Source organism: Salvia splendens, chromosome 17 (genome assembly GCF_004379255.2).
Source record: "Salvia splendens isolate huo1 chromosome 17, SspV2, whole genome shotgun sequence".
Lineage (NCBI taxonomy): Eukaryota > Viridiplantae > Streptophyta > Magnoliopsida > Lamiales > Lamiaceae > Salvia > Salvia splendens.
The window spans coordinates 23984737-23997339 of NC_056048.1; the positions used below are offsets into that span (position 1 = coordinate 23984737).

The window sequence follows — 12603 nt, forward strand, 5'->3', positions numbered from 1 at the left end:
GCCAATTGAGTTGCCCTGGAGTAGTGAGCTTCTGCTTCATCAAATGACTCAATGTTTTGTGACCAGTCCTAACTTAAAAGGCATGTTGCTCAAGTAATGGCTCCAATATGTTACAGCAAACACAATAGCCAAGAGTTCTTTGTCATAGACAGATAGCCCTCTATTTTTAGGGGAAAGAGCATTGCTTATAAAAGCAATGGGATGGTTATTTTGCATAAGTAAAGCTCCAATTCCATAACTGCAAGCATCAGTTTCCACAACAAAAGGCACAGAGAAGTCAGGCAATGCAAGCACAGGTGGAGAAATCATGGCCTGCTTCAGTGCCAAGAAAGCCTTATCAGCTTCAGTATCCCAATGAAATGCATCTTTTCGAAGGAGACCAGTAAGGGGTTTGCAAATGATTCCATAATTCCTCACAAATTTCCTATAGTAGCCAGCGAGGCCAAGGAAGCCTCTCAGTTTAGAGACATCAGTAGGGTTGGCCAAGCTTGCATAGCTTGCACCTTCTTAGGATCAGTAGAGACCCCAGCTTCTGAGATTATATGGCCCAGATATTCTATCTAATTTTTAGCAAATTCACATTTGTTAGCTTTAGCAAACAAGGAGTTCTCATAGAGTTTCTGGAAGACCAGTTTAAGGTGAAGCAGGTGAGACTCTAAATCTTTGCTATACACCAAAATATCATCCAAAAAGACCAGCACAAATTTCCATAAGAATGGCCTAAAGATATCATTCATTAAGCTCTGAAATGTGGCAGGAGCATTTGTGAGACCAAAGGGCATAACAACAAATTCATAGTGGTCATCATGAGTTTTGAAAGCAGTCTTAGGAATATCTTGAACCTCCATTCTGATTTAATGGTAGCCAGCTCTCAAATCAATTTTAGAAAAAATGGTGGCACCTCTGAGTTCTTCCAGAAGCTCATCAATAAGAGGAATGGGATACTTATCCTTAATAGTGAGCTTATTTAGCCTCCTATAGTCAACACACATTCTCCAAGTTCCATCCTTTTTCTTTACTAGCACTACTGGAGAAGAGAATGGACTTGAGCTAGGTTGAATAAAGCTTTGATGTAATAGATCAGCAACTTGTTTCTCAATGATGTTTTTCTGTAAGGCAGAGTGCCTATAAGGTCTGGAATTAACTGGGGAAGCACCAGGGATCAGAGAGATTTTGTGATTGTGTGACCTTATAGGGGGCAAGGTAGTAGGCTCAGCAAACACAGACTGATGCTCATCTAAGAACCCTTGAATAGAGTGAGGGATTTGTTGCTGCTCATCAGTAGTTCCTTGCACAGCAAATAGCTCAAAATGACCCTCACTATTCATCTGAATACAACACAACTGGATTCCTTCACTATGGCCAAGAATTTTATTCATTTCCCTCTCTGATACAGCATGTACCAATTGCTCATTGTGACCCCCCTAAGCATATGTCTTCTGCCATTCAAGGTAAAGTCCATAGTCAAGTTTTTGAAATTCGATTGGATATCACCAAGTGTTTCTAACCATTGAATGCCTAGCACCATATCACACTGCCCAAGGGCAAAAGAAGCACATCAGTGACAAATGTGGTGCCTCTTAAGGACCAATTCAATCCTTTACACATAGAGTTACATTCTAATCGATTTCCATCAGCCACATCCACATACACAGGGTTCACTCCAGAGAGTAATTGGCCTAGCTTTTTGGTTGTTTGTAGATCAAGAAAGTTGTGAGTGCTACCTGAATCAATAAGGATATGAAGAGCTCTCCTTCCAATCCTTCCAGTAACTCTTATAGTCCTAAAGCCTCTTGCAGAAGAACTACTAATAGCATGAATTGAGATCAAAGGATTCTCATCTTCACCTAGTTCTTCAGTGACTGGATCAGTCTCAATTTCAACGGTGTGCATTCCTTCATCTATCTCAAGCAAATAAAGTTGTTTCCTAGCACAACGGTGAACTCTTTCAAACTTCTCATCACAACCATAACACACACCTCTAGCTCTCTTATCAGCCATTTCTTCTTCAGTGGGGAGTCGTTTAGATTTAAAAGTAGGAGTGATAGGAGTATGGAGCAGGGGAGTAGAGTTGTGTGAGTGTGAGGATCTAGCATCAAAAGTATTGATTGTCTAGTAGTCTGAGTAATCCTCTCTTTTACTAGAGTAGACATATCTTGCAAACGAGCTAAGGCATAAGCATGCACAAGAGTTTGAGGCATAAACATTCTCACAGCTTTTTGAACAAAAGGTTTCAATCCATTGATGAAGTGGCTAACCGCATAAGATTATTCAGAGAAGGAACCTGTTTGTTTCAACGCAAGTAGCTCGGTCATAGTATCGCCAAGTAGTTGATCTCCAAATCTGCCTTCAAGCGCCTGCAGAAATAACGGCCAAGGTGTCACCATAGCTCGATCATGATACTTGGACCAATTTTGGAACCATTGTAGTGCACGACCTTCAAAATTGATCACGGCCAAGCGAACCTTAGATTCCTCTGGAGTTAGATTGACCGTGAAGAAGTGATCTCATCTGAGGATCCAACCGGCCAAATCCTCGCCGGAGAAGATAGGAAAACCGACCTTCGATTGGCGAGTAGCGAAGTATGGTTGACGTTGAGGAGAATTCCCGGTGAATTGACCGTGAGGAAGACCTCCGGTGAAGTGACCTCCAGTAGCGGCATTAGGATTCGGTGCAAAGCGATTGACAATCTCGTTATGCTGAAGTTGAAGAGCGAGGATCGCTTCACGCAGTTCCTTCATAGCTAGATCTCGTGCGCTATCAGCATTATCGCGGAGTGATTCAAGTTCCTCACGTTTCCTGTCAGATTCAGAAACTTTCGCAGAGAAAGCAGCCAAAGCGGCCGAGAGCATCTCCTCCAAGCGACGCATGTCGCCGGAGCGAGTCTCTACCATCACAGGAGCTGGATCGGAAAGTCTGATACCACTTGGTGCAGAATTGGGGTTGCCGGAGCTAAGAACGGCCACCAGAATCGCACCTACACAGATAGAGCTATGCGAGGGAGAAGATAGAGTGAGAGAAGAGGGACTTTGCATTAATTCCTGAATGAATTGCAAAAATGGAATGAGATCAGCTTATATAGCTGCATTTGTAACTAACAACGGCTAACAAACTCTAACCGCTCTAACTAAGTCTCGTTTAACCTCTCAACACACAAACCGCGTGTGCATGTAACCATGCACACTCTTATTTCTTGAAAACACGGCAACCTTTATTTAGTTGACATATATCATGCATCATAGCTCTCAGCCATCATCATGGCGGACGTGATGTCGATGGAAGATTTACACGCCACTGCCGCCCGTCTCAACGTGGACCTCGACTCTCTCGATCTTGATTCTATTCGCCTACCCGCCGGAGAAACCTTCGGCATCATCAGGTAGGAATTCAGAGAAATTTACTGTCATATTCCTTTTTTAGAACATATTGTTTATTGAATTTCTTTGTTGCAGTGACGATGAGGATTTGAAGAAGGGGGAAGATTTCGAATTTGAAGAGGGCTTCAGGAACATAATCGTGGTGGACAATTTGCCGGTGGTTCCAAAAGAGAAGTTTGACAAATTAGAAGGAGTTGTTAGCCATCTTTTGATGCTTTACCGATTTCTATACCGAAATCACATTCTAGATTCGTATTAATTCAACCATAACACATAACGCATCAAAGAGATGATATACCAACCTCCATCCATAGCTTATATTTGATGTAGGGTTGTATTCCACGAGTTGATGTTTCCCCTAAAAGCTGCGGTTGATCTTTTCGTCTCTTTGGCCTTTCCTTTATGAATTCTTTTGATGAAGAAGAATTCAATATCAATATGACTTTTCTGTATATAGAATTCTGTAGTAAAATTGTGTATGTAAAGCTATAAAATCTGATTGTATATATAGGCAACACACGACCTTTCAAAAAGAGTCGTGTCCGTTCGTTCACACATTTTCATAAAAACATCAGATTTATCCTACAGCTTTTAATATTCTATACACATTAATATACACATATTTATATCATCTATGCAAGGTAAGAGAAGAGGGTTATCAATACACCCGATTCTAATTCTTTAATTGAAACCGATCCATCACGGTATCGTCTTTCATATTAGAATCCAACTGATATGTTTGAACTTCATCTTTATTATTAAACCAATATCTACATAGGTCACATATAGCAATAAGTTCACAAAATTTACAGCCAAATAGGTGTTATCAAGGAGGATGGTCTATGGATGCCAACCGATCCCGACTCTCAGAAAACCCTAGGATACTGCTTCATTGAGTAGAACACTCCTCAGGTGATGCATTGCTTCTTTTTTCTTTTTTAGCGTAATTTCGTTTGTTCATTTAGGTTAATGAAAAACTTTGAGTGTTGCAATTCACATCAGAATTGAAAATCAAGTGTTGGGACATTTTTTCACGGATGGAGGGAGTAATTTATATGGCTATTAAGTGCTTCATTCTTGATGCTATTATCCATCTTTTCCGATACTGCAATGTCGTTTATTTTTTATAATAAAGTTTCCTGGAATTCATCTATTGGTTGAAAAGATTGAATTTTTCTTTGTAACCTTCCTATTCTCTTGGTCCAGCTTGTGTTGAAAATTTAAAATTTATAATCCTTGTTGCCTTGTCCATCATGTGGGGGAAGAGTTGCATTTCTTGCTCACTGTGTGGATGGAAGAGTTACATATTTATAAACTTTTAAGAATCACATAAGATATAATTGGTATAGGAGCATAGTAGCTGTGTTTTAGGTGCTAAAGTATATTATAATCAAGTCGTCACTTTCATTCAGGGAACTGATTTACATTTTTGTTTGTAGGAAGCTGAACTAGCGAAGGAAAAGACCCACGGGTACAAACTGGATCGTTCTCACATATTTTCTGTTAATATGTTTTATGATATCGAGAAGTTTTTAAATGTCCCAGAGCAGTGGGCTCCTCCAGAGAGCAAGCCTTATACTCCAGGGGTTAGTCTCTCACACTCGAACTCACTCTCTGAGGAAAGTAGTAAAGCAGCGTATGGTTCCCGGAGCAAGAGAATCTTGTCATTTTTATGACGTCTTGTCAATTCTTGCAGGAGAATCTTCAAAAATGGCTTATGGATGAAAAGGCCCGTGATCAGTTTGTGATCCGTGCTGGCACTGATACTGAGGTTTTATGGAATGATGCAAGGCAGTCAAAACCTGAGCTTGTTTACAAAAGATCTGTGAGTGAATTTCTTTTTATTACTCTGCTTGCTCTTGCTCTTTTTATTGTTAGCTTCGCGTTAAATTTTAAATGCTCAATTGCTGCAGTATTGGACAGAAAGTTTTGTCCAGTGGTCCCCACTTGGGACTTACTTGGCCACAGTACACAGGCAGGGTGCTGCAGTTTCAACCGGTTGATGCGTTATCAACACTCCCAGGTAGTTTTGGCATCTGATATGCTATGCATTACCACATTGTTTCTATCGTATGTTCTGGCTCTGATGGTGTAAATTGCAGGTAAAACTGATAGACTTCTCACATGGTGAGAGATTTCTGGTGACTTACAGCAGCCAGGAGCCTAGCAATCCACGTGACACCCATGTAATATATTTTTATGACATTATTTCTGTGAAGTATCACTTCGATGGTCCAATATAAGCGAACTGAGATGGTGAATGGATTTTACTGAAGTAGATTATTTTTTGACAGAGGGATTAATGAGGGATTTCAAAGGTAGTGCAGATGAATTTGCTATTGGTGGAACTGGAGGTGTCAGTGGCGTGTCTTGGCCTGTTTTCAGGTGATTTATCATACAAGTTATTTGTTCCCACAATTTCCCTGCTTCTCAACATACTATCAATTATAAATACAAAGAGCTAATGGTTTCTCTTTGTCTTGTTTGAATGCTGTCTGATATGTTGAATCATGTTTACCTCCAGGTGGGGTGGCGGACGAGAAGATAAGTACTTTGCCAGAATCGGAAAGAATGCCGTGTCTGTTTATGAAACAGAAACCTTTGGTCTTATTGACAAGAAATCGATAAAGGTAGAAAATGTTGTTGACTTCAGTTGGTCACCTACAGATTCCATTCTTGCGCTTTTTGTGCCCGAACTGGGTGGAGGAAATCAACCTGCAAGGGTGAGCATGAGAACCAATTGTTGCTTTCTGTCCCTGTGGGGGTGTCTCATTCATTTGGTTGACTTATATCTCTTATTTCAGGTGAGTCTTGTGCAAATCCCAAGCAAAGTAGAGTTGAGGCTAAAGAATCTCTTCAGTGTCAGTGATTGTAAAATATACTGGCAAAGTAATGGGGAATATCTTGCTGTTAAAGTTGATAGATACACAAAAACAAAGAAAAGCACATATCAAGGAAAGAGACATACCTATTGAGGTTCTAGAGCTCGATAATAAGAATGATAAGATTATTGCCTTTGCTTGGGAGCCAAAAGGCCACAGGTTTGCAGTTATTCATGGTGATAATCCAAGGCCTGATGTGAGTTTCTACTCGATGCGTAGTGGGACTAACACTGGCCGGGTTTCAAAGCTCGCTACCCTCAAGGGCAAACTGCTCTACCGAATCCTCAAGGATCATTTCTTTCAAGTATGTATTCCAATCATATAAAGTAACCATTTTTGAGATGATTAGGTTTGTTGAATAAATATTGAACACATGATGAGAAAGTTGGACCTATGGGTGAATGAGGTAGTAGTCAACGTCTTTGGTGGCAGCTAGGTGGATTTTCTCACTCACTATGTTGAATGGTTTCTTGACAGCTGAGAAGGAAGAAGAGATTGCTAAGAATCTGAAAAAATACAGCAAGAAATACGAGACCGGGGATCAAGATGTATCTATGTTGCTGAGTGAGCAGGACCGCGAGACGGGGAAGATGTTGAAGGAAGAGTGGGCTAGGTGGATTGGTGAATGGAAGCGATTGCACGAGGAAGAGAAGTTGGAGAGACAGAAGCTGCGTGACGGAGAAGAGTGTGACGAGGAAGAAGAGTACGAAGCAAAAGATGTGGAAGTTGAGGAATTATTGGATGTCACGGATGAAGTTATTTCTTTTGATTAAATGATGAAACAGGATTATTAGATTTTGTACTGCCTGCTTAACAAAGATAAGTTTATTTTTGTACCCATTTGACACAGAGTTTGCTTTGTGCAAAGGTGTTTTGAGCTGTGGATTTAGTAGCAATTTTTAGTGATTTTCTAGAAACCATGTGAGCTCTTTTTAGTGCTTGCATTTAACCCATAATTGTGTTATGCTTGTACTAGCTTCCCTAACCATGGTTTATTTGCAAAAGTTAATAATAATATCACAATCTTGGTTATCATTATTTTGTAGTATTAAGTTTTTCTGCAACCTTAATTGTCTAATGCAGTAATCTTTTTTAGAAGGATTAAACTCAGGTTATCTGATTTTGTAATTTATTTTCAAGCGTTTTAGATACTCAAGTAAAACAAAATAGAGAAGATTTTTTCAAATATTTTTTGAAACAAAATCGTGAATTTAGGAAAGTGATGCATTCATTTCTAAATCACAGAAAATTTATGTACTGTACATTAAAAGTGTGCTGGATATGAAACTACTAGTAATACATATGGAGATAAAAATCAATTTAAGAGCTATATATGCAAATTCACCTCTATTTCATTGATTCATATTTTTCAAACAAAATAACTCAAATTTAAATACAGCATAAATTCTAACCTTCCAAAAGATAATACACAAGAACATTGCATATCATAAACTGTCAACATGAGCATTCAGTATTCAGTCACCAGCATTGGGCAAAATCCAAAGTCACACTAGCAGGTCATAATGGTTTCTTCCTGTGTAGAGCAATCGAACAGCCTTCTGCTTCCCTTGTTCCGAACCTTTGTGGAATTCAGAGCCGTATTCTTGAATCGGAATGAAACCGGCTCCCCTTCCACCGTGCTACAAGTTTTTCACCAAGTTATGTCAGGGTTTGTATACTAACCGCATGTTTTTTTAACAGCTTTGTATTGTACTAATATTTTATTTCCTTTATGTGATTCTGATCACGCACCATGTGCAAAGATGCTTAAATAAAAGATGTACCAAATGTGAGGATGCTGTTGGCATATAAGTTCTCATTACTATCTGAAGATGTGTGTGCGGATGTATGTAAGGTCCGGTGAAAAGAGTGATTATCGCGAGGACCGTAGGCTAAAGAGGAAGTCTGATTCGGATGATGTGAAGCCAATCCAGATTAACATTCAGTTACGGTGTAATCAAAACTTAAAATGCTCTACCACTTGTAATATAATCTAGAGATGATGCGACGTGCAAGAAAAGTATACCTCATGTTCCGGGATGTATACAACTATTGGCTGGCAGCACAACTTTGACAGCACCTGATGTTAAAGAGATTCATCAAATGAAAATTTAAAGAGCTTTCAGAGAGACAAGTTCAAGAGCAAGAAAAGGAGGGATAAATTTTTCGTACTAACCAAAAGTTCAGGCTCTCCGCCCCAGAAATCTGGCCTTCCAATGCGTTGGCAGTAACTGCAGATAAAATTTACATTATGATTGAATGTCATCTAAAGAAAATGGATGGTTACCTAGCCACCAACTAATGAAGGCCTCACCGTTTCAGAGATTCCTCGACAGTTATTGCAACCAAAGCCTCTTCAAACTGAAAGCGCTCTTTATCATTGTCACATATAACTTCTTTTACAGCCATGCGTAATTCATCTGTTGTTGAATCGTGCAAGTGTCACTTTCATCTTGCATAATCTCCGAAAAGCATAAAAAGCTATAGTAAACATAGTTCCTATGGGATCAGCTGGCATCTTTCTCAACCAGTCAGAAATCTAAAACTTGTTACACAATCTTTCCAACTAGAAGAAAGGAACAAAAAGATAATTGAAGAAACCAACAAGTCTGATACACGGACCTGCACTCTCTCTCTCCTCCCTTGGGCCGAGTCTCATACCCTTGTTGATAGCCATTCCTTTTACCTGATTCCAAGCAAAAAACTTCAAACCCAAAATAAAATACAAAAATTTGAACTCATTATCACAAAATGTTTGCTTAGTCAGTAACTTTCTCTGGAGATGTCCAAATCGTGCAAGGTTAGTGGCATGTGAAAGCTAACTCGATCATCTTTCCAACGGTATGTTATTCATTACCATAAAAAAGGATGTTCTAATTTTCAGTTTTCTACATTTATCTGTTTCTAGCTTAAATGGAGTACATTGTAAAAAAACAATCTTTTGCTCGTTGAGCTCAAGAAAAAGAATTCTAAATTAAACGATTCATCCGTTACAAATTGTTCTTTGCAAGTTCTCATCACTCCTAGATGCAATTGAATTTGAAATTTTAAGCAATTAAACAAATCCTACTCCTAAACCTAAACCACAGATAATTCACTTTACATAGTCATACCAGTGCACGGAATAGACAGCGGCCATCACCGGTAACTTTCCGAACAGAATACCGCTCAACTTTCTTCATTGCCGGCGAACCCACACTTCTGAAACACAAAACAACGATAAGATTCTAATTACCTACTTTAATTAATTCCTTTTAATAGCAAAACCGGCACGATCACCACGTGTTTGATAAAAGTCCCCTTACACTGGGTTGCCAATCCTGGCGAAGAATCCCGGAGAGGCAGCGGCGGATGAGGTGAGAAAACGCGTGCTTCCACCGCATTGACCGGAAAGTGAAGCGACCGGGGAAGCGGCGATTTCGAAACACGCAATGCCGCTCCTGAGTTGCTGGAGAATAGTTTCTGTTCAATCAACAGCAAAAACAATTACAGGTGGAATCGGTCAATTGAGCAGTGATAAGCTGCAGGTTTACCGTTGGAGGGACTGCCGAGCTTCATCTGTCGCTCCGTACTATCCAGATTATACTTTGCCGCCATTGAAATATGGAGAAAATCGGGTTTATATGGTACTTTACGTTTAAAATAACGTAAATGTACACATTTTGTTATCTCTTCCATATATGAGAAAAACGCCACCCACATTGGCGTGTTTATAAGTGAAGACGTCACCCGCATTGGCGTGTTTTACAATTTAAAACCGTATGTCGTCGTATTTTATGTAAGTATAGGTAAGTTAAAAAACGCCGACGGGGTTGGCGTGTTACCTAAAACACGCCAACCCCGTCTGCGTGTTATATGCCTAAAAACGCCACAGACGTAGGCGTGTTTTATGCCTAAAGACGCTTATGGAGTTGGCGTCTCCACCACAAACACGCCTACTCCGTCAGCGTGTTTGGCTTAAACCAGATATCAATGGGAACTCTCCCATAAGCGCGAACCCTAGTCACTTTCCCTCCCCCAAATGCGAAAAACCCTCCCCAAGGCGAAAACTCCTTAAGGAAACCTTTGCTCGGGTCGACCCGGTGGTGGATTTGAGAGTGGAGATTTCGATTTTGGCTCATTCTTCAAAACAATAGTCTTCCTATTCGGTTAGTATGTCTAATTTTTGACTCATTCTTACAAATATTAGTCTATCAATATTTGATGGATTGTTATGATAGTATATATTGTAGTGTAATTTATATAATTATTTGATGGATTATTATGATATTATATGTTGTAGTGTAATTAATAGAAATATTTTGACCAATTGTTATGGTATTATATGTTGTAGTATATCTAATTTTTTACCAATATTTGATAGATTGTTATGATAGTATATATTGTAATGTACTTAATAGAAATAATTTGACCAATTTTTGGCTCACTCTACATAATGATGAATGTGAAAATAAAACATATTTATTTGTGTTTTACATTATTGCAGATAGTATGACGTGGTGTGTCAATTTATATTGGGGTGGAAAGATAATTCTCGGACCAGTTATTTCATATGATCCTCCTTTTGCAAAAGGATTTATTATGTTGGACTAAAGTATTTCCTACGATAAGCTTGTGGAAACAATTTGTGAAAGGATGGAGATAAGCATATTTGAAAACAAAGTTCAAATAGTATGAAAACGTAATATATTCTATGGATCTTCAGTCACGTTTATAGGTATTCTACTAGAAGAAGTATGCATGACACTAATGTTTAGTGAGAGTATGGCTACAGGAGGTCAAATTGAATTATATGTTGAGTATTCGGCAATTACTCAACAAAATAGTCATCATCTCATAAGTTATGATGTTGGTACGTCTACGAAAGCCAAGAACCATGTTTCGCTGCAACACAAGATTTTGATGTTGGTACGTCTACGAGAGGCCAAGAACCATGTTTCGCTGCAACATAAGATTTTGATTTTGGAGGCGTGCATTTAGGGGACAATGACAATTGTGATGTGGTTGAGGACATAATAGGTCCTGATAAAGCCGACTTTCTTGATCCACAATCACCTTATGATTCTGAAGATGTCGACCCGGATAGTACAGACTCAGATGGTGATCCGTCGGATGATGAACAATTTGTTGCTTCAAGACCATCCATCCATTCCAGTTGGAGAAACAACAGTTGAAGAAATAGTGGTTGGAGAAACAGTTGGAGGAAGAGCAGTACGAGGAAGAGTAGTTCCACAGTTCCCACAACGTGGAATGAACTATTTTCGCACCTTACCAGGTCCATATGATAGTTTTGATCCAAAGAATTTTGAGCCTGCTGATCCCAATGTGCATTATTGGAGTGATAAAGATCCTAGCAATGTTGGTTTGCATACTAAATTTAAAACGAGTTGGAATTGAAGTCAGCTGTAACTTTTTGGCATTTGGAAAAAATCCGACAATATACAGTTGCTAAAAGTAAAGGAAAGAGATGACATGTAGTTTGTAAGTGGTCACAAGGAAATCCGAAGGATACCTCATTACCGAAATGTTTGTGGGAGTGCCGAGCAACATTGAGAAAGCATGATGAACACTGGAAAATTAGAGTGTTTAGCACTGCTCATACTTGCATGGGGGATCGTAATTATAATGAGCACGCTAATCTTTCATCGGGTATGATAGCGCTGAGTGTTCGACATCAGATAGAAAACGATCCTTGCTACAAGGTAAAAGCAATTGTGGTGGATATTGAAAATAGATTTCACGTGAAAGTTAGTTACAATGCATGGTATGCTCGGAGGGCAGCTATTGAGCTTGTAAATGGTGGATGAGAGTGGTCATTCAAAGTTTTACCAGCTTATGAATTGCAAAGACAAAATCCTAGCACAATTGTCGAATGGTTGCATGATGACAGATTAAGCAACGGTATGAACAAGGTTTTCAAGTACGTATTTTGGGCTTTTGGTCCAGCTTTGGAGGCTTTTCAACTATGCAAACCAGTTTTAACGGTTGATGGAACTCATCTACGTGGACGATGTCGAGGTAAAATTCTTATTGCCGTTGGATTTGATGCTAATAAGAAATGTTTGCCTATTGCATATGTCATTGTTGATGAGGAAACCAAAGAAAGTTGGAATTGGTTTATGGAACGTATTAGACTTCATGTAGTCAAGCATGAAATATGTGTAATATCTGATAGGCATGTGGGAATCATAGATGCAATGAATTCTCCCATATTGAAAGAAGAACCCATAGGTCATCACAGATTTTGCTTGGTACATGTTAGAAAGAATGTGCTGCAGAATCACAAAGGTATCATGGTCAAAAGACTTGTTTGGAAAATGGGTATTAATACCAAAAAACATAAG

General features: G+C 39.2%; 1 protein-coding gene and 1 pseudogene across 2 annotated transcripts; one reads left to right on the forward strand and one right to left on the reverse strand.

Moving 5' to 3' along the window:
* The first annotated feature begins 3257 nt into the window (after positions 1-3257).
* Positions 3258-7274, forward strand: LOC121774511 (annotated as a pseudogene).
* Positions 7275-7591: 317 nt separating this feature from the next.
* Positions 7592-9942, reverse strand: LOC121774939 (OVARIAN TUMOR DOMAIN-containing deubiquitinating enzyme 3). 2 transcript variants are annotated; one of them, XM_042171855.1, is made up of 8 exons: positions 9793-9942; positions 9565-9721; positions 9373-9457; positions 8882-8945; positions 8574-8679; positions 8436-8490; positions 8286-8339; positions 7592-7899 (listed from the first exon to the last, which is right to left on the reverse strand). In XM_042171855.1, exons 1-8 carry the CDS (start codon positions 9935-9937, stop codon positions 7765-7767), a joined length of 801 nt encoding a protein of 266 aa, XP_042027789.1. In that variant the 5' UTR covers positions 9938-9942; the 3' UTR covers positions 7592-7764. The 2 variants fall into 2 exon arrangements, with proteins under 2 accessions (XP_042027789.1, XP_042027788.1); XM_042171854.1 differs by having other exon boundaries at positions 9373-9460.
* Positions 9943-12603: the final 2661 nt, after the last annotated feature.